The sequence below is a fragment of the Habropoda laboriosa genome, unplaced genomic scaffold, assembly GCF_001263275.1.
Source record: "Habropoda laboriosa isolate 0110345459 unplaced genomic scaffold, ASM126327v1 scaffold769, whole genome shotgun sequence".
Lineage (NCBI taxonomy): Eukaryota > Metazoa > Arthropoda > Insecta > Hymenoptera > Apidae > Habropoda > Habropoda laboriosa.
In genome coordinates this window covers 49598-72615 of record NW_017101042.1, presented here as the reverse complement: position 1 = coordinate 72615, position 23018 = coordinate 49598, and the positions used below count along the sequence as shown (strand labels likewise).

The window sequence follows — 23018 nt, the reverse complement described above, 5'->3', positions numbered from 1 at the left end:
AAATATATAACTAAGTGTAACATTTGCGAAAAATATGTATTCAACAACATCCTTGATAAAAGAAAATAATTGTATGTATTATGAAGATTCATGTGGGATTTTGTTAAATACTGTTCCGTACCGAATATTTTTTTTTTTTGTCTATTTTCGCATCGAGCCTGTCTCCTTTTATTTTATAGCTTAAGGAAATTGTAAGACGGGCCTGAAGAATCCGCGACCCATAGGATTAGCCGGGGCCGTTATTAAGCGCGTACCCTCGGTAATTTCATCACCAGAACTCAGTTTATTAACCATTGTCCCGATTTTCCAATTACTGAACTAGTGTCTTCCTTCTCTCATGTCCTATCTCCTTTTTTTCGGAATTCCCCAAAACCCCGACACCTCATCCTTCTACCACCACCTTCTACCACCACTTCCCACCACCACACCCTACGACCAATACTTAATGTTCTTATTTCTCCCATTTTTCACTTCCAAAATTAAACTCCGCCCTCAGTAGCTGAGATGCGTGACTTCCTCTGAATTTCGAATCAGTATCATTCTGAACGTTAAACAACCAAGTATTGAGTCAGTCCGAGCGCTGAACGCATAATCAAGTCGTTTATATTATAACGTTGGAGAAAGGGTATTCCGGGATCGCTTCAGACCTCGTTAGAAAACAGTCCGATTTTTCTCTCGTGATCCAAGTTTGAAACATAACTCAAACCGACGCGAGTACACGACAAATACTTTTGCGTTTATTATAATAAAAAGTAACCCCACGCGACGCCGGTGCTGTTCACTTATAATCTGCTTGTTTTTTCTCACCGCTGCTCCGATTCGCTCTCTTCCGGCTCGATGCTTCTCGTTTTTTTGTACACTCACACACCTCACACTCTTCTTCCTTTTCTCCACGCCCGCATCCACATATACACACTCACACACGCCGCGATCGGCTTGACAACCCATGTTGTCTAAACATAACAAACACGCCACGCACGATCGTCTTCCATTCGTTCTTCCTTTCCAGGCCATTCACACCACTCTCTCACATTCACTCTTTCATACCAAAACCCCCCACATTCATAATAAATATTGTTTATTTATAACTGTACTTTTAGTTTATATTATTAAAAAAATATCTAAGGAGAAACCTGCAAGGCACTTAGGTATGACAATGTACCAAAAACCATATGTAGATGGCGTTAACCCGCCGCGCCGTCTGTGTGGTGGGGTGTTACATACCCCACCACTTCTAAAAGTAGTATTTCATTCTTATTAAGCATGATGGGTGCTGCTAATCTTCAGTATCTGCTATTTATACTATGTTCTTTTGTTCCGTGAATTGCTGATTGATGTACAGTTTTAAGGTTAAAAGAAATTTTCTGTTCTTTCTATCTCGGGTATCCCATACCCCACTGGCAACGTAACTAATTTATGAAACGTATTCGTTTTAATTTTTGAATATTTTATTATAAATTACGTTTTAAATTATATTTTAAATTATGTTTGAAGTAATGTTTAACCTTAAAATATTGTTTTATGGTATGTAAGGAATGCGAGATTTAGGCGGCGAAGTGGTGGCCTGGACTTCGTCACCCAGGGTCACTGGAAGAGAAAGCGTGCGGGTACCTGAGGGTGCCATAAACTAAGCCCTTTCCCCGGACAGTCGAACTAGGAGGCTCTAACAGTTTTTCGGAGCAACGCAGGATAGGACGCGGAGAGGACACATAAACATAAACAAAAGGCAGTCGCTGGAGTTGTGGTGGGAGGACTCCTTCTCGCATCCTCGCGTCCTCAGTCGCATAGTGGGAGTACCTTGGGAGGGGAAATTTGCTCGTGAGCAAGAAGTTACGCCGCTCTGATCTAGACCTTATGACTTATACTAATTCGAAATTATTATATGTTATGAAAAATATAAAACTTCAGATTAACAATTTATACAATTCTCTGTCTCATGACCGTTGTCTAACTGAACAAAGAGCTGCTCGAAATTTGTTATCAATTGATAGAATGTGTTACGCGGCACATACCTGCACTACCCCAAGGGGAAAGAGCCCTCCATAAACCGGGTCAGAATTTCTAAATTTTGCATCGTTCGAATATTTCTCCAAATCCTGACCCGTCGGTAGAGACAATAACTTTATGAAGCCATTGATTCTCCATCGCATTCCTTATAAGTCCCTGTTTTTTCACCGATGACCGAGGTTTAGAATTTTTACTTTGTTTCTTTCATGTATTGTTCACCTCAGAGTGCTTCATGTACCGTTCCGGGTTTCGAGGCAAGCGGATTTTCGCGACGGTCACCCAGGGAGCACGTGTTCTACCTGAGAGTGACTGTTCGCTTGGAGGTGGTTATTTTGTTTCTCCTTCCGCATTTTTTCTAACCTATCAGTTAAAATATCAACCACCACCCTCGCTACTTCCGACTAATGACATTAACCAATCCGCATGTCTCGAAAACCTAAGACACGCCTTATCCGAGGTAAGGTGAAGGAAAACCGACGGACATAGAATCAGTATAAAAACAAACTCCTCTCACTACACTAGAAAAAAAAAACGCGAGTTCACACAGACTTCCTAGACACTTACATTGATAAAGATTCCTAGTTTAAGATAGCTTAGATTTCACTCTCGTTTGTAAATAATAATTGATTGTTACAAAAATCCAACCCCATTCTCAGTCAATCATCCCTTATCTGCGTAAAAGTTCGTAAGGGAATCACGCTGGTTTAATACGTCGCGAACCGCGTGAACAGAATGAACCCCTTTAGAGTTTGTATACAATTACATGAGGGGACCAGGATATTCCGCATTAGTTCGAGGTAAAGTTATATATATTATAAAATGTCAACCAGACTCTGGCAACATAACAAAACTCAGTGATCAAAAGTGTTATAATGAGCTACCAGTGAAACATAAAGGACAAGTCTTTTTATGAATCCAACCCACAAGATATTATCTCCAACGGCTACAGAGATTGATTGCTGCTCACCTATATTCAATCCAAAATTTTACCTAGATAAGTATTGGTTTAACGTTTTTAAGGATGGGATTAGTCACCATGACATTTATAAAAAATCTCTTGTTTGTGTTTTTTCTATGCATGTTTTTTAAACATGGTCTTGCTAACGATCTCGAAAATTTCGCAGAAACCTTGACACACTTATACAACAGTACCATCCAGCGCTCTCAAGTTGAAAAGAGATTATCATACAATTCATGTTCAATTTCCTTGACTGAGACTAGGCTATTTTGTAAAAACCATCTTACTCCCATTTTTTAGATGAGTTCAACTTCTGAGAACTTATTTTTGAATCGGGATGGTAACGTTTGGAAAATTCAATTATTACGGATTGACACTAACGTTTAATCGGGAGCTAAAAAATCATCATTTGACTGTTTATAGTGAAGGACATTTAACGAAAGAAGGTTTTTGTGTCCCTGCTTCACTGTCCAGAATATTGGATTTTGACATAACTATCAACTCTGGGATAACATTATCTAAACGGAATTCATCATTTCAAATTACATAGACAAAGTCATGTGATCTGAAATCAAGACTTTTGTTAGAGTTTAGCTTGCCGAGGTTTATGACATATCTTTGAGACCTTTGTTGAATGCGCGTATCATCCGTGCACCAGCATTAGGATGGTACGTGGCAAAATTAGTTTTTCCCTTTTTCACCTTTTTAATCATGTTTCGCTAGTTCATAGAATTAGGACTCGGTAACACAGGCCATGTCATAAACCCCGAAGACCCAAGCGGTGATCTGGCGAAAGACGACGTCACCAAGTCCGGGGTTTTTTTCCTAACGGTGAACAGTTAGTCACCCCCATCTCTCCCACTTTCTCTCGGGAAGAACCCAGTTCTCCTTCCAGAAAAGACACACGCCAAGGGCGCAATGGAAGGGAGGACACGAGGAAAGGGAAACGGGAGTGCTGGGACCGGACAGTGGTCTTTAAAAGAGTAACAGATCATAGAGACAAGACAGTCAGAAGCGTCACTCATTACTACGGTCCCAAAGCCGTTATCAACCTTTGGGTGGTCCGTCAAGAAAACTATAGACGGCACGTAGTGCAATATTCAGGGCTCGAGTACACCCTAACAACTTTTGTTTAATAAATGAACAAACATTTTATTATTTTTAAGGGTTGATCAACTACTTGTTGTCTACCAATTATTATGACAAGTTGATTATCTACTAGTTGCAATTGTTTACAAAAACCCGTGGGAACAGTCAGTATGTTCAATTTATGTGAAATAATGTATCTTTTTATTTCTTGGTTTATTTCTTTATTCGTTATATCATCAATTTTGGTAGCATTTGAATGTCAAAATGACAATTCACTCATTCAGACAATCTCCACGAAAGACAGACGGTTGTATTAATATTAAGCGGAATGTAACTGAAACGACAAAAAGAATTCAGGTCATCCAACCAAAACTATTTGATAAAGTAGAATTTTACAGTTGTCTCATAAAGATTTGTCATCTCATTTTCAGATGTGGGAAAACATTTAATAACATCCATTCTCATTCTTTGAAAACAGAGGTGTTTGAATTGTCTAGGGATGATTGTTCCGAACTATAGCAGTAAAAATAAATCAAGGATTAAATATAAATAGAACATCACTAGAAACATATGGTTCTATTGTCAACGGAGCAGTCCTCGCATTGTCCGGAGCATTGTCATCGAGCAGTAAGAATCTCAGAATTTGAGGTAAAACTTGATTCAGGAATTGCATCTATTGATATAGAGGAAGGCAAAGTCATTCTCCCTGATAGGCTAACATGTAAATATAAAAGTTCAAATTGTTTCTCTACTTCTAAGGGATTTGTATAATATATTGAAATATGTTCTTTAACCCTTTGACTGCGAGCTGTTCTAAGTTGAAGCGCTTCGCGTGAGCAGCATACGGCCCGCGGATGCGATCGCTGGGGACTGAAAACTTTTTCGCGCAGTATGGATCTCGTCGGCGGCGTACTAACAACTGTATGGCTACAGATGAAACGAGTTTAAGATACAGAAAATAACTAACGAAATAAACAAGATTTTGTTTTTTCTTGTTGCTAAGCAACGAGGTATGTGGTTTCTGCGAGTGTTGGACATATACGATAGAAACAATTACCGAACATACATATGAGACAATAGTAAACAACCAAAGGCTTCGCCGGGCGCAAATATGCATCCATAGGCCACACTGACAACTTTCGCCGGACGCATATATGCGTCCATAGGCCACACTGATAGCCTTTGCTGGACGCATATATGCGCCCATAGCAGTCCAAGGGTTAAAACTAGCAGTTGGTCAGGGTTCTAAGGAGTATTTAGTTATATTTGAAGGATATTCAACTAAGGTTGAAGAATATTACCAAGGATTGACAAGTACATCATATTTGATACACTATGAAGATTATGATTTCCAATTAGCAGTAACAGGGAAAATAACGTATTCTTCCGTAGCAAAGGGTCACTTCCGACTGCCCGTGTCAGGTGCACCTGTACCCTACACTACAAGAATATGTAATAAAAAATATAGGGTTCCATTTAAATATTCAAACGTGACCTTCACAAGACTCTCCGAGGTTATCTTAAGGTCAAATAATTATCATCATTATATGTCCCCCTCGATACCATCCAACTTTCATTTAAAACATTTTTTCGCACTTATGATACAGAAATAATTACATCTAGGCACTTAAATTGGACATACTGTATAAATCAATAACAAATCGTACTTTTCAAGTAAGAAACAAAAATGGTGGACATACAAAGTATTAATAAAGCTTATTCGATTTTTTTTTTGCGGCACAAGAACATTTGTATCTTCTTCTATAAAACATGAATATTTTTATACTAAATAAACAATTACCCAAAACAAATGCATATAGCTTCTTCAAATAGGTTCTATTATTATAGAAAAATAGAATATATTAATTTGAGGTTGAGTTCAGAGTAATGTTGAAGAAATATTATTGCGTTTAATCAGATATCACGGACTGTAATATACAGAAAACTTATTTCATAAAGAAATATGTAGTACTAAGAAAATGATTTTTGTTTTTGTTTAAGCAAGGTAAAGTTCACATTGAAATTATATTTTTTATTGTTTTTTTTTTCATAATAAGATGACCTAAGCATAAAAAGAAATGATGCCAAAATGCTTAAAATAGTGTTTTTGTGGAAAGAAGATTTTCATTTTGTTTTTAATTCAAAGTGAATCTCTGACTTACATTTTTATTTTTTGTTAAAGATTATTGTGTAATTTTTTGTACAAGCTGAATCTCTGTCCTGTATTTCTATTCTTTTGTTTAAGAAAAGATGCCGTGGTACATATTTCCTTTCGGGCTACGGAAACAACGATTTGATGCGATGGCAGAAGTAGAAGTTATTATTTCTATTTCTAAATTTCTCTTAACGTATTTGTAGATTGATGTATGTAAATTTTATTTATATAAATTGACATACAATTTTAGTAGATTGATGTCAACTTCGTTTAGTGATAAACCAGAAAATTCTGCGTTCGAATATTCTACTACAGACGAGCTTGATTTTCTTAACGTACCAGATCCAAGTAACCCGTAAGAGATAAGGGGGAAACAGTAAGTTATCAGTATGAAACTTATCGTAACTTTGGACAAATACAAAATAAATGATCATGATGCAGTTCGCATCATATTTGCTACTGCCGGATTATGGGACGTAAGTTAGACAATCTGATAATTAACCGATCTTCTACCCGGCGTTATCGCCATCGTTTTCACGCGGAACGTAGTATAAAATTCCGTGAAACATTTCAAAGAAACCCTCCGAAATCTGCAACCATCCATTGGGATGAAAAAATGCTACCATACCTTGATAAAGAACAGGTAGAGAGATTGCCTGTGCTTATTTCATATGAGCAAAGAGAAAAACTACTTTCTGCGATAAAGAAATGTAAGGAACAAGCGGTAGTAATATTCCAATTAACCGATAAAATTCAAGCGATTTACTGTGACACAATGTTTACAAATATGGGACGATTTCAAGGTGAATGCGGTATTTTAGAACAAAACGTTGACCGACATTTCGTACCGCCATCATATATACGAATTAGTTTTGAAAAGTGTGTTCGAAGAAAAAATATCGAAATTTTCAGATCTTGCAATACCGATATTTCAAAAATTTCAAAAAGCAAATCAATAATCAATCACATATTCGGTCAGGTATAGATGACGATTATGTTCGTACTATAGTAAAGATTCTATAATATGAGAGTCGTTGGGATCTACACGTTAACTGTTCATGGTCTATCCCCACCACGAGGGGGGACCACCCTTGAACCAGGCAAGGGACTAATGTGACACGGCCGCGGCATCTCCTTATCGAATTCAGTGACGGCATGCCCGTGAGACAATACTAACAAAACTACAAAAGTTTGTTATTTTCAATTTTTCGTTAATAAAAATTTCATCAAAGTATTGATGAGATTTTCCTGATTAAAATGATACCAAACACAATATTGTTACAAAACTTGGTTGTGTTGATTGGGCATGTGAATCTTCCTTTGCTTGCTACCTCTTTCTAATGGAGGACCTCAACGTTAAAAGTTTCACAGCTGTACCGAATACGAACAGTTATCCAGTACTAGAAGTGAATCAATCCGGTTATTCTCGAATGGGACAGTCTTTTACACGTTAACTGTTCGTAAGCAGCATTGCCTTTGATCAATTAACGGAAAGTAAGAAACAGTTTTCGACCTCTGACGAGTTTAAAGGACAGATAAGAACAGACATAGGAGTTGTTATACTAAGGTTTACACTAGTCAGGTCTCTTCACAAGCAGTTTGCAAGCAGCTTGCGAACAATTGTAATTTACTAATATGTTAAAAATAGAATTTAAAAAATTGAAGATCACCTTCATTTCTTAACACGTTAACTGTCACACCGCACAGTGGACTGATTCGAAGATTTGAGTGAAATTTTGTCAAAAAATGAACTTTCTTATATCGATATTCACTCAATTGGTATTGTTTTCTAAATGTCCATTAACCTCTAAAATAGAAGAACTTATAAAATTGAATACAAATTGTAGTTGTATCGAACAATTAAAGTTGAACGTTTTTAAGTTTACATTTGATACTCGAAAAATGTGTTTTCTTTTTTACGATGTCCTGACGATCCTGTTTAATATTTTCTATCCGTCTTTGTTTCTATAATAAAAAGCATTGCTTTCCGAAACGATAGTTTCATCTAAAATCATTGTTCTTAATGTATTAAAAATTTAAGGTTTAATGAAACAGAAAATTTCAAAAATCTTTACAATTGACAAGAAATATCTTTCGAGTCCCAAATAATCCCACATTCGGACAAATTTGAATGTTTTCAGGACACTTGCCTCTACATAATGATGTAAAAATCATTTCCTACTTCTTCCTACTTTGTAAATTATTACTGTTTGAAGTATCGGCATTATGTTATATTACGTACAGTTACCCAATTTAATACCCGGACACCCTTTAGAACAGTATAACTGTTTTAATATTCGATCAAACGACTTGAGTTTTTTTTTTAGATGTTAGGATTTGTTTCCTAGATGACGTATACAAAAAATTTTGAAAAAATTTCAATTTGTATTGATGCAATCGGTTGATGCAGAAACAAGCGACAGGCATCGAAAGATGTAGGAATCTTCAGATTTATTACAGTTATAAACCGAAAGTCGAAAAATATGTAGTGCGATTTTCACAAACTTTAACCGTTTGTAGCTTATAGCAACGTTAACCGATTTCGATGAAATTTTCAGCATGTGTATAATTGACATAAATCTACAAAATGTACTTTTTAAATTTTCATTTCACTATCAGATAAAAAAGTTGTTAAATATGACCTTTACAATTTTCTTCGCGATTCCAATTGCAATTTTAAAAAATTTTTTGCACACGACATCTAGTATACTAATCCTTCTAATTTCTCAAAAAAACTCAAGTCGTTAGGTTCAATTTTTAAAAAGTTATACTGTTCTAAATATTTATATACATATATAAATACTGTAGATTTTGACACAATTTCTAATAATATTATTTGCCATTTCTGTATCCTTTGAAAACTAAATGGCTTCTGAACTTGCAATTTAAATTCTATAAAAAAACATAAACTTTAAAGTATGATATAAACACTTTGGCTTCTCTTTAGTTATTGGGACAAAGAGCAGGGGGGCATCATGTTATATCTTGATCGAAAGCTTATTCCTCAAGGATAACAATTGTATATTTTTTTATATTTATTTTAAGCAATTAAATATATTATAATATATTAGGTCATCCCATAAGTTCGTGCCGACTTTTGTGTATACATTTCATGTGTCGATTTATAAACATACGGCGATAAGGGACCAATGCACTTGAGCTTAGCTGATGGAGAACAGTCTAGAGCAGATTTTCGTGGGTATAAGATCGTAGTATAGTGAACACAGTGACTTCTCACAGTAAAAAATCATGAGTGAAATGCGTATCCATTTTCGACATCTCATGTTATATGAATTTCGGTAGTGAAATATATCACTACAAAGAGGTTATTTTTTAACGATTTTCAGTTCAAACCTCATTCCGATATCGTTAACGTTTCAAAAATTATAGAAAAATGTCACTAAAATGCGACAACGGAGTGCAAAGGGTTAAATTATCAATATCGGAAAGCATAGAATTTCCTTCATTTATGACAAAGGATGCAATAACAATTGTCAACGCTGATTTGGAAAAATGAGAAATGATTGGGTGTACAGCGAGTCACAGAATTATTCGTACACCCTTCAAAAGAGAATTGTGTTCGCGCGACTTCGCGGTGGTTGGAAACAGCGTGATTTCCTTACGAACTGTTACGCAGGTAAGGGGTGCTTAAATGAGTATGGGTGGGTTTGTGCAACAACAAATTTAACGAAATAACAAACGAATCGAAAATAGTACAAATTATGCGTAGTTGAAGGAGTGTGAAAGTGTTTGGTGTGCGAGTGAAATGATAGAACTATCGTGGAATTGAATGATGAACTGTGTGAGCTAATGATGTACTCCTTTTGCGAACTGACGAGGAACTGACTTGTCTTCGAGAGTTTCCTTCGTCGTTGCCTCGGATGAGGCGTGTTTTTGGGTTCAGACATGCGGATTGGTCAAACTCATTTTGTCGAAAATCGCGAGGGTGGTGGTTGATTTTGAGATGAATGGTTAACAAAAAGACTGTGGAAAGAGACGTGTGAAATGACCACCCCCAAGCTGACGGTCACTCTCAGGTATAACACATACCCTTGAGTGACCGCCGCGAAGTTCCGCTTGCCTCGAACCCGGACCGTTGCAACAGGCAATAAACTTATAAAGCACTCTGAAGCGAACACTACATGATGAAAGAAGCAATATAAAAATTCTAAGCCGTGGTCGTCGGCGAGAAAACATTGACTTGAGAAGGACGCGATAGATGTTCAATGGCTTCATAAAGTTATTGTCTCTACCGACGAATCAAGATTTGTAGAAATATTCAAAAAACAAAGTTAGAAATCTTGACCCGGTTTATAATGAGCTATTTGTCGATGCTTTCCCTTTTTGAGATATTGTCGACAGATGTGTTGCTTAACATCCTCCCCCCGTTGAGAGTATTACGATGAACAAAGAAAATCGAAGGGAAGATGTGTAAGAATGAGAGTTGTGATGAATGTGTGAGTGTGTGCAGTGTTATGTGATTGTATGATCAGCTATGATCTCTTCATGACATGCAGGCTCCTGGATGTTGTCGTCCTTGGACTGGAATGGGAGTGACACCAATTTTTTGATACTCCGGTCAAGTGTGGTTGTGGCAGTCTTGACTGTTACGGCACGAATGATGCCGTCGGATCCGGGATGAACCTTTATCACTCTGCCTAAGGCCCACTGCATGGATAGCAGATTGATCTCCCGTAGCAGGACCACGATGCCTTCCTTGATGAGGTGCGATCCTTTGGTCCATTTGGTACAGCTGTTGAACTCGTTCAGATACTCTTTATGCCATCGAGTCCAGAAATGCTGCTTCATCTGCTGGATGTGCTGCCAACTCGACAATCGATTAGTGTTTATGTCTCTGACATCCCGCTCGGGTAGGCTCGTCAGAGATGCGCCAATGAGGAAGTGCGCAGAAGGAAGGACCAAGAAGTCGTTCGGATCGGAAAAAAGAGGAGTAAGAGGACGCGAATTCAGCACAACTTCGATTTCAATAATCAGCGAGTTCATGTCCTCGAACGTAAAAAGCGCGGAGCCCGCGACGCGTTTGAAATGATTTTTAAATGATTTCACTGCCGCCTCCCAGAGTCCTCCAAAGTGAGGAGTCTGCGGTGGGATGAAATGCCATTGTATGTTGCGTTCGGCCAAAAATGAATGAATCCGATCATGATGATCCTGTGAATTTAAGAGGTCCTGGACCTCGCACAGATCGTTGTAAGCTCCCACGAAATTCGACCCGTTGTCGGAATAGATATTGGAGCAAAAGCCTCTTCGGGCTATAAAACGGCGAAGAGCAGCGATGAAAGCCTCGCTAGTAAGGTTGCTTACCAATTCGAGATGGACCGCCTTCACCGCGAAGCAGACGAACACCGCGACGTATACCTTAATTAGCATACGATTGCGATGTCATCGCTGCTTAATGAAGAACGGCCCGTAGTAATCCATTCCGACGTTTGTGAATGGCCTCGTTTGTTTGACCCGGTTTCCAGGTAGGTTGCCCATTACGTAGTTTACCGTTGGTGGTTGAGCTCGGCAGCAGCGTACGCAATCCTTTACGACCTTCCATACCTGACTTCGTCCGTCAATGGGCCAGTATCGCCTACGTATTGTATATAGGGTAGCTTGCACTCCCGAGTGTAGGAGCATGATATGATGGTGCCTGATTAATAGGATTGTTGCGTACGTCTTCGGTAGCACGATTGGATGCCTAGCTGAGAAAGGCATCTCTGAATTTCTCAATCGCCCACCGACTCGAAGAATACCATCTTTGTTAATGAACGGAGCCAGTCATTACAATTTCGGTTGGGCCTTCCGGTCTTTTTCCAGGTTTCCCAAATCATACGCGAAGTGTTTTCATTGCAGCATCCTAATGACTGCGTCATGTACACGCTGAAGTTTCGGTATTGTGGTGTTTCCTTTAGTGATGTTATTGGGTTTCCAACGGAAGCAGCGAACGACGACTCTTAGTAACTTCCCCCCACGACGAGTATCGGTCTAAGACGTTCGTGTCGACCGGGGCGGTTGCTAGGCAGATAGTCCCCTTTTGCTCGTCTAGTATGCCCGAAAGTGACGGTATCTCCCATCTCGGCCAGTCAGATTCCTGTTTCCTAAGCCACTTCGGTCCATTATGTCAGCTGGATGGTTTCAGAAACTCTTCTGGCGATTGGCCGCGAGAGATGAGATCAACGGGATTGTCTTCTGTTCGAACGTGGTGCCAGTCGGATGCTCGAGTTTTCTCTTGAATTTCGGCAACTCTGTTTGCTACAAATGTCTTGAGAATATGAGGTGATGTGTTTATCCAGTGGAGAACTATGGTTGAATCGGTCCAGAGGCTGCAATGATCGATTTGAAGGTGGAGCGCGTTTCGTACCGTCGTGACTAGAAAGGAAAGGTTTGCGATTTTAAAGGGCGACCTTTGATTTTGCTACGAGAAGTTCGGTCTGAATGTTGCCGGTTGAGTCGATGGTTCTCATGTATACGCACGCGCCATATGCCCTTTCGCTGGCATCGCAAAACCCGTGTAATTGTATTTCAGCATCTGCTCCGATAGCTGTTTTGCGGCTGAATGAGACGTTATTAAGTAATGGGAGTTTATTGTAATATTGCACCCGCGCTTGGTGGATGTCCATCGGCAAAGATTCATGCCAGTCGATTTTTAAGGTCCAAATTTTCTGGAGAAGAATCTTCGCGACGATGATCACTGGGCCTAAAAGTCCTAATGGATCGTAAATTTTTGCGATTTCCGAACTGATTAATTTTTTTGTAATCCGAGACATCGAGGTTGTTATCCTTATTGAATAATTAATGACCGTAGTGGATTCACCGAGATGTAATTTGTTGTTGATCTTGCTGGCCGGTAGTCCACGGAGCAAATGGAAGTCGTTGGACGCCCATTGTCGAACGTTCAAACCAGCAAGACGTAATAATTTTGTGAGATCCTGTCGTAATGTGAACGTTTCCTCCCTTGTTGCCGCTCCTGTGAGCACGTCGTCCACGTAGAAGTCGCGTTGCAGAATCTTCACGGCATGCGGGTATCGACGGCCTTCGTGCTGTGCTTAGCTACTTAAGGCATCGGATTGTTAAATATGATGCTGCTGATAAACCGAATGTGACTGTGTTCAGTTCGTAGGTTTGTAGAGTGCCAGAGTGATTATGTCAAAGAATTCTTTGATATTTGCGGTCTTCTGGTCGAAGCAGGAAATGACGGTAGATTTTTTCAATGTCCCCTGTGATAACGTATTGATGTATGCGGAATCGGAGCAGGATGTATAATAAGTCGTCTTGAATCTTTGGTCCAGTGTGTAGTGTGTCGTTGAGTGAGATGCCGATGGTAGTCTCCGCGGATCTGTCAAATACGACTCGAAGCTTCGTCGTGTCACTGGTCGCCTTCCACACCACAGAGTAATCGATAGTACCCGTTGTTGTGTATATGGGTATTTATTCTTGTCATATGGCCTAACTCCAGATATTCGTCGATGACGGCGGTATATTGTGTCTTCAGTTCCGGTTCTTTATCAAAACGTCGTTCGGGAGCAAAAAGTCGTCTTTCTGCCCTTACACATGACTCTCCTAATTGCTTTACCTTCTCGTTGAAAGGTAGAGCGACGACGTACCTGCCTTGTTTGTTGCGGACTGTGGTAGTCTTGTAGTGTTCTTCGCAGGTAGTTTACAATTTCAAAAGGTGTTGTATCTGCGGATCTTCTTTGATCTCCCAAAAATCCGAATTTGGTCTTTTGCAAATACAAATCCGGGCCGTTGGGAGAGGAGAGATTTATCTGGCCAACGCATAACAGCGATAAGGCTGCTCCTGCGCACAATCCTGCGAAAGTCCGCATCCGCGAGATTTATGTTCTTTGGGATGGAGAGGCCCCATCGATCAATCTGTTGATCCGGAACCGGCGATGAAATTTCCTTAATCACGAGGAATGTCAGCGTGCGTTCGTAGCTTGATGTGCGGGAGCGGATAGAGACGGCGACAGTGTGTTTAGCTACTGTTGTCAGAGTATCAAGCACTCCGATGGGTACGTGAGTCGATTTTTTAGGAAGTCCGAGTTTTTTGGCGAATTCTATGATGAAGTTTGTCATCACGCACGTATCGATCAAGGTTCGACAACGGATGGGTTTCCGATCCTTATTGAGTGCGTCGATCTGCACAATTAGTAAAAGATCGCTTGATGCTGTGTCGACGACAAACGCGCTTGGCAAGGTTCTAGGTGTTAGTCAATCTGATTTTCGACTCGTTCTCGGGCGATCGCGACCTTGATCGGTTCGGACATGACTTCCGTTGTATTTTCCGGTCATGTTGTTTTGTACGTGGCCGTTCAGGTGGGGATTCCGATCTGCGCGAGGATTTCGATGGCGAGGATGGCAGCGTTGACGACGACGATGATGATGAAGATCGCGTAAGTTGCGTGGCTCTGGGTGACGATAGATGTTGTCGTGTATTACCCGATCGATGTAATAGCGTGTGGAAGCGTGTTTTTCGAGCGATATCGAAACGCTGAGGGGCTGTCCGGGCGAAGAGATTCTCGCATGCCCAGGTATCGTGCGATTTTTTACAATTAGGTCACGATCTTTGATTTTGGGTCGTGACGAATGCGTATGACCGTGGTGGTCCGGTTTTTTGGGAGGCCGAAGATATTTGTCGCGAATCCTTGTAATCCCTTGTAATCCCTTTTCCCGGGTTTCACCGCTGAGGCGCAATTCGCACGTTTTTCGAGAAAATCTACGAGAGTGGTATACGACATTTTTTTATTCGTTAATGTTAACTCCCACTGCCACGCGGTCTTGTAACTAACTTTGGATAGTATGCTCGAGACTAAAACGGTGGTTCCATGCCTCGATCGGCTCGCCCATATTCCTTAACGCGCGAAGATGTAAATTGTACGTATCGACGAGTTCTCCTAATGCCTCAGGCATTTCCCGTGATAGCTTTGGGATGTCGCGAATCGCGTCTACGTGGCGCAGTAGAATACGGTGTGTACAGTCAAATTTGAGTTTGAGTAGCTCAATCGCGACCTCGTAATTAGTACTGCTCGTTGCTAGAGATCGAATACAGGTCGCGTCTTTTCCGGTTAACGCGCTGCGAAGGTATTATAATTTCTGGACCGGTGTTAAATTTTCGTTTCGGTCGATGGTCAACTCGAATATGTCGTAAAAGGAGTCCCAATCCTCTACGGACTCGTCAGAGGTGGGCAAACGCATTTCTGGAAGTTTGACTGCGATGGGCGTGGATGTGGATGTCGTAAGTGAGAGTGTCGCACGAGTATTTGTGGTCGCGCGGAGATCTTCATCTATCAGCTTCTTTGCCCGCGCTGTGACGGCGTAATACTTCTTGAGAAGTTCAAATCGGCGGTCTCTGTCTCTGTTTCGTCCAATTCTTCTATAGCGTCTTGAAGTTCATCGAACTTCTGGCACGCTTGAACGGTTCCATCGAGATGGGCCTGTACTAAGTATCTATCACGGTCCGCTGTCGTCTCGTATTGTTCGAGGAATTTTGTCAGAGAAGTTGACCGATGATGTTGCCACGTTTTCGACGTAGAACGCGGAGATCTTTATCTTGGCTGGCTGACGCCTTCGCGGAAGGATTTGAAGGAGCGGATCGGCTTTGCATTTTGAAAGGAGGAAACTACGAAGGAATGGTGAATTTTACGAGCCTACCTTGTACTGCAAGGACTTCAGGATTGTCGAGTCTGGCAAGCTTCCGTTCCCTGGATCTGGATGCTGATGTGGCTTGAAGACCCTGGATTTGAATGCTGCTGTTGCTTGAAGACCCTGGATCTGAATAATGATGTTGCTTGTAGACCGCCTTGGATGAATGTAGTTGATACTTGATTTCACTCACGGTTTGACTCGTTCGATATCACAACTGATTTCGCGCTACTCAAATCCGGCTCGAAGAACCATAAAATGTTCACACGACTTCGCGATGGTTGGAAACAGCGTAATTTCTGTTGCGTCGCAGACGCAACACTCCACTACACGTTAGCCTATTTTGCACCCACGAATATGTCCATGTTGTGAGTGCATTTGAATTTTAACTAAAATACTGTTTCCAGAATCCAGGTCGATGTGGTATTTGCGGTGATCTATTGTCAAATATGTTGTTGCTACTTGGAATTCAAAGTCGCCGTTGCATTCCACAAAAGAAACTCATTTGTCAGGAGTAGTACGAAGTGAAAACTTAAACGCACGTCGATCACAATTTCAACGCATTGAATTGGTATCACTTGATTTCTTCCCGCAATTAAACACTAATGATCTTTGTTTATATTCATCCGCATCATATCAAATAAAACAAGCTTCAGGATATTATACTGACCACTTAAATGAAAACAGCGACTTCGAATTCCAAGTAGTAACAACTTCTTTGACAATAGATTTTAATAGTATTTTAGTTAAAACTCAAATGCACTCACGTCACATCAATTCCGTGAAATACTTTGTTTATATATTATTGTTGGACATTGGACAATTGTTGGACATATTCATGGGTGCAAAATAGACCAACGGGTAGTGGGGTGTTGTTGTTTACACGTTGCAACAGTATTACGGTACATCGGGTTTGCTCGACATCAGACGTCCACACATTCACCTGCTAACTTCCTCAACCAATATTTTATCGAATAAATGTCATCTGAAGAAGAGAAGGATGAGATATAATAACAATTCTTCATATTCGATGCATTTCATGTTGTTTTAGAAGTAAGTTACAGTAGAATAACGAACATATTTTACGGAATATTTGCATGGTAGCACCTTATCTTAATTTGTCGTGTTTTATTGTTATTAATTAGCAGTTTGAGCAATATGTTTTTATACACTATATAAATATTGACATTCCTCTATAGAATAGCGTTTGAATTTTTTCATTTCATGCATTCATTTCGAAGTTATGATCATCTGAAGTCAGAAAGTTTCAATTCGAATTTCGAAGTACCGTCAACTTCATCTACATTTTTTATAACTTTCCCATCACATTTGAGATAAATAATTGTGCGTTTATGATGCCTTAAGACTTATAGAATGATGCCTTGTTAAAATTTTAGGTGCCTGAAGGGGTACTAATTTGGCACTTTTTTAACATCCTCCTTTACAACTGCTGCGAAGGACCGAATAATTTCCAGACCCGTGCTTGGAAAACCCCGTAAATATAATAGGACGACTAAACACCGTCAATTGGTCATTTCAACAAGATAACGCGGCTATACACTGTTAGAGCTTCGTTGGCACGATTTATGGCACGACCGTACCGAACGGCTATTTTTGAGTTGCAGAATTTGCTTTTCCATTCATACGCGTTTCCGGCCATCCTGCCGGGGCAAGGCAATTAGTTCGTTATATTTTTTAGAAAGTCGTGTCTCCTCGCGCTCGATAGCTGAAGGACCTGCCATAAATTACGCGCTCCGAAGGGTACAACTGGCCATGCCGGTATTTTCACCGACCCAGAGGAAATTCCCGGATTGTTACTAACTTTCGCCCCCCTTATAACCGTCTCCCACCCTTCCAGAAAGATCGCGCTAAGGGCGCACTGGAAGGGCGTGAACAGCACGGCTAGATTGGTAGGTAATTTTCAGAATTATCTGCCAATCAGCGTGTCTTTAGTTGGACGCGTCTCGAAGACGCTCAAGACGAAAAACGAGAGTCAGTTCAGCCAAGAACAGCAGCAAGTTACCACTTAGAATCCTAGTAGAATATATAGTCTATTTCTTGAAGTCCAGTGCGACGTGGAAAATAAATAGAATTTGTTCCCTGAAGATATCGGGGTGGTCCTTCGAGAAGTCAAATAAAAATAAAGTCGGCACACCACGTGCAAACTCAACAAGGCTCGACAATAGATTTGCGAATCATTACCACGAGCATAAACATTGGTCCTTCGAGCCGGATGCCAGTACATTGAAGATCATCAGGAGCGCTCAACCCTTTGGGTCCTGATCATTAAACAACCAAGACGACCACATCACGACTGGAAAACAGCCTGAATCCACAGAGCAGCTGACGACAACTGAATCAACCATCCAGGAAGGTTTCTGTGCACCTCATTCTTGAAGAGCGTGACGCCCCTGGACAAGATAGCAAGCGGTTCCGGACCACAGCAGCGGAGATTCAGCTGAATCTAGAGGACTGGGCAAAGCAGCGTCACCACTCTTGCACTCTGTCTCCCTTCGTAAGTCCTTACTCATTTCTACTTGCGATATCGTATTTATATAGAAATAGAAAGCCCGCTAAAGCAATTAGTTGCCGAACGGGGAGCCATTAAAGCAAGGCTAACTCGTTTCAAGCGCTTTATCGAATCGTCGTCGGGCGACATGAACGCGGATGCATTAGAAAGAAAGGTTAAAGCATACGAAGATTTGCACGCTAAATTTGATAGTATTCAATCAAAAATCGAAATACTTGTGACGGGTTCGGACTCTGAAACACAACACCTTGATGAACGGGATGCCTTTGAAGACGTATTTTTTCCCCTAATTGCGCAAGCGGAAACGCTTATCGCGAATTTGCGCGGGCCCCGAGAGCTCACCGCGTCTACGAGCACCGTGCCCACGGCAGCTATGGAACCGCAAGGCGCTCCAAGACTACCGATCATCACACTACCGAGTTTTGACGGAAAGTACGATCATTGGGTACGTTTCCGCGATACATTTTCGACAATGGTGCACAATAACGAATCGCTTACAGACATACAACGATTCCATTATTTAACTTCGGCGTTAAAGGGTGCGGCCGCGCGCACCATAGAAACACTGGCTGTTTCTGACTTCTGACGCGAATTACAAACTTGCTTGGGCCAATTTGAAAAGACGATTTGAAGATCCCGATTCGTTGATCCATCATCATGTAAATTCGCTCTTAGAAATACCGAATATCGCGGCACAAACTAGTTCTTCGCTTCGAGAATTCATTGACAAGGCCAACAATCAATTGGTCGCGTTAGGTGCATTAGGCGAACCGATTGAGGCATGGGACACACTAATGATCATCATGCTAGCTAAAAAATTAGATTCGAAAACCTTCGAGGCATGGGACATGCGTGCTACAAACGCGATACGTAAACAGAAGTTCAATGACTTCGTCGAGTTTATTGAACAACAGGCAAAAAGACTCGAACGGGCAGCCACGAACCCACAGACGATCGCGCAGGTATCCGAGCAGGCTAAGAAGGGTCGCGCGCATAGATTTCAGGGCAGGTCGGAAACGGTAGCCGCTCACGCTTCGAGTACGCGCAATCAATGCGCACTATGCAAAGGTGAGCACCTGCTACAACAATGCGGGCAGTTAAAGGCACTGCCAGCCCTTGAACGGCATGAAACAATTAAACGCCTCCGATTGTGTTTCAATTGTCTCCAACAAGGGCATAGTATCAAAAATTGTACGCGTGGAATGTGTAGGAAATGTGGGAAAAAACACCATACTCTTCTTCATCGAGAAGAGCCGGCCCAAGAGATAGCATCCGTAGATTCATCAGATAGCTCCATACCATCGTGCGTGTCAAATTCCGTGAGTACTGCGATAGAGTATACGGTCCTATCGACCGCGATCGTTTATGTAGAGGATAGGAACGGTAAAAGGCATGAATGTCGCGCGTTATTAGACGTAGGATCGCAAGCACACTTCGTGACAGAAGAGCTATCTGATAAATTAGGATTTTCGCGTTCTTCTATAAAGACAGTTGTCGGCGGTCTCGGCAGAGCATCGAAGACAATTCAATATAAATCAGACGTAGTAATTCATTCGCGGGACAACAAGTTTCGCACGAACCTCTCGTGTCTAGTAATTAAGGACATTACTGACGATATGCCGAACTTGCCTACCAATTTCCTAAAAATCTGCGTGCCACCAAACATCACGCTTGCCGATCCGCAGTTCAACAAAAAATCGCGCATAGATTTATTGATAGAAGCCGGTCTATTTTGGAAATTGCTGTGCATTGGACAACAAAGGGTAGACTCAAGCGACCTGGTGTGGCAGAAGACTAGATTAGGCTGGGTTTTGGGCGGTAGTGTAATCAGTTTGATTAGCCCTCATCCTACGAACAGAAGCACCTGCCACTCAGTGATGACCACAGACTTGAATAGAACGATTTCCCAATTTTGGGAAATTGAAGAAGTACAACCCTCGTCAATAGAAACCTCAGGTAGTTCGACCGATCCCAGCGAGACGCACTTTGATCTCACGACGACACGAGACGAAACGGGACGATACATAGTTAAAATTCCATTCAATAGCAAACTAGGCGAACTCGGACAATCGCGCACACAAGCCGAAAACCGTTTATTAAGAATAGAACGTAGATTTTCGAAAAACTTAGAGCTTAATAGACTGTACACTGAATTCATGACTGAGTACAATACACTAGGACACATGACGCAACTGACAGACCAGAAAGTAATCTGCACGGAACCAAACTTCTATCTACCCCATCATGCTGTCTTTAAACAATCTAGCACCACGAAGATTCGGGTCGTTTTCGACGGATCGGCAAAGGGTTCATCAGGCGTATCATTAAACGATGCGCAACTAGTAGGGCCAACCGTACAAAGCGACCTGTTTTCAATCCTCATTCGTTTCCGCAAACACCGCTTCGTACTCTCGGCGGATATAGAAAAAATGTATAGGCAAATTCTCGTGCACCCGGAGCACCGCAATTTTCAACGAATCTTGTGGCGACCGAGTGGCAACGCACCCATCAAAGTGTATCAGCTAAATACCGTAACATATGGTACTGCATCAGCCTCATTTTTAGCCACCCGCGTACTAAAGCAGATCGGTCTCGATCATGCCCACGCGTTCCCAGCAGCAAGTCGCGCGATAGTCAACGATTTCTACGTCGACGATCTGCTAACCGGCTGCGAAACTATTTCAAACGCCATAAAAATACGGAAGGACTTAACCGAAATCCTCGCGCGGGCAGGATTCTCGTTACGAAAATGGGCAAGCAACGATAGCGAGACGTTAGGATCACAACATCCTCACCAAGAGTCAATAGAAATTAGAGCAGCGGATCAAGATCCAAAAACATTAGGGTTGTTATGGATGACCCGCACCGACGACCTTCGGTATTCCATCGGGAAGCAATCGTCGGGACGCACTACTAAACGCACCGTATTGTCGGAAATTGCACAAATTTTCGATCCTCTCGGATTAATAGGGTCGATAGTGACGAAGGCGAAGTTGTTCATGCAGTCTTTATGGCAACTGAAAATAAATTGGGATGAGACACTTCCTCAAGATCTCCACACGCAGTGGTCAGCCTTTCGGGAGGAATTGCAAACAATTTCCTCAATATCAATTTCGCGTCATGTAATCAGTCACGATAGTGATCGCATCGAACTGCATGCCTTCTCGGATGCTTCAGAAAAGGCGTACGGGAGCTGCGTATACCTGCGTACGGTAGACAAAGCCGGAGCCTCGACGGCCCGATTGTTGTGCGCGAAGTCCCGAGTAGCGCCGCTCAGGTCAACAACCTTACCGCGATTGGAACTTTGTGGGGCACTTCTTGCCTCCCAGTTAACATCGAAGGCTAAAGGCGCACTACAAATGTCCATTACGGATGAATTTTATTGGTCCGATTCGACAATTGTGCTAGCATGGCTCAAGAGCCCTCCGAGTAAATGGACCAAATACGTAGCCAATAGAGTCTCGGAGATACAGCAGCTGACGGCGCGCGGTGTTTGGAATCACGTATCTTCGAACGACAATCCCGCGGACATAATTTCGCGCGGCGCTAACACTAAGTCTTTGACAAATTGCGAATTATGGTGGTTCGGTCCGTACTGGCTTGCACAGAAGGCCGGTCAATGGCCTTCGGTACAACCTTCCCCTCAAGATATACCTGAGGTACGGAAAGTCAAGGCAACCTGTCTAGTGTCAACCAGCAAGGCTGACAAACCCTTCGACCTCCTGTCGCGATACTCTAATTACTCAACACTGCGTAGAATCACGGCGTACTGTTTAAGATTTCGACGCAAGGTTGGACAAGAATCGTTAACGCATCCAGCCTCACAAGCGAATCCTTTGAATCCGCGGTACCTAACCACACACGAGTTAATCGACGCCGAAATAGTATTAGTAAAACTCGCTCAAAGAGATCAGTTCAACTTGGAAGTAGACGCGTTAATTAAAAAACGGTCTCTGAACCCTCGAAGCGTGCTGAGGGCTTTGAGCCCATTTTTAGATAACGCCGGAGTAATCAGGGTGGGCGGTCGCCTCGATAACGCACCTATCGCATACGAGCACAAACACCCAATGATCCTACCCGCGAAGCACCCACTCACTAAGCTCATAGTCGAGCACGAGCATCGTAGATTACTCCATTCCGGTCACCAATTAACCTTAGCATCACTACGCGCACAATTTTGGCCAATAACGGGCAAACAGGTAGTAAAAAAAATATTAGATCAGTGCATCAAGTGCTTCAGAGTTCGCCCAACAGGTACGAACAATTTAAGGGGTAATATCTAGGTGAACGCCTGAGAATATAGGGTAACTTTGGGAATTTTTTGCAGCTAAATAAGAAAACATATGGAAATGCGGTTTATAGGCTTTTAGTGTGTGTTACGTAAGGAATATAAAAAAATTTTTTTTCTGATTTTATTTAAAAATGGCGACGCTGGAGTTCTGCATATAAAACGATGTTTTTCCATAGGCCTCTACGGCTTGCAGCAGAAGTGTTGTACACTTTCACTAAGAACAAAAAGCAAAATATTTTTATAATCTACATTAAATTTGCTAGAGAAGTACGTAGGCATATGTTAAAAAATTCATTTTTGTAGAAATGGCGAACATGTAAAGAAAAATTTTATTTTCACCCAA

At 41.5% G+C, this 23018-nt stretch overlaps 2 protein-coding genes across 2 annotated transcripts; one reads left to right on the top strand and one right to left on the bottom strand.

The window, feature by feature from the left end:
- Window positions 1–10682: 10682 nt before the first annotated feature.
- LOC108577997 lies at window positions 10683–11597 on the bottom strand. The gene has a single exon (XM_017941239.1). The coding sequence runs from the start codon at window positions 11595–11597 to the stop codon at window positions 10683–10685; it is 915 nt and encodes a 304-aa protein (XP_017796728.1).
- Window positions 11598–18511: 6914 nt separating this feature from the next.
- On the top strand, window positions 18512–22667 carry LOC108577995. Its single transcript, XM_017941238.1, has 2 exons — window positions 18512–18829; window positions 18945–22667. The coding sequence occupies exons 1-2, from the start codon at window positions 18512–18514 to the stop codon at window positions 22665–22667; spliced, it is 4041 nt and encodes a 1346-aa protein (XP_017796727.1).
- Window positions 22668–23018: the final 351 nt, after the last annotated feature.

Coding starts and splice junctions, on each gene's coding strand:
- LOC108577995 (XM_017941238.1), top strand. CDS start 18,512: ATGAACGCGGATGCATTAGAAAGAAAGGTTAAAGCATACGAAGATTTG. Junction 18,830..18,944: donor ACGGAAAGTACGATCATTGG/GTACGTTTCCGC, acceptor CGCGCACCATAG/AAACACTGGCTGTTTCTGAC.
- LOC108577997 (XM_017941239.1), bottom strand. CDS start 11,597: ATGCTAATTAAGGTATACGTCGCGGTGTTCGTCTGCTTCGCGGTGAAG.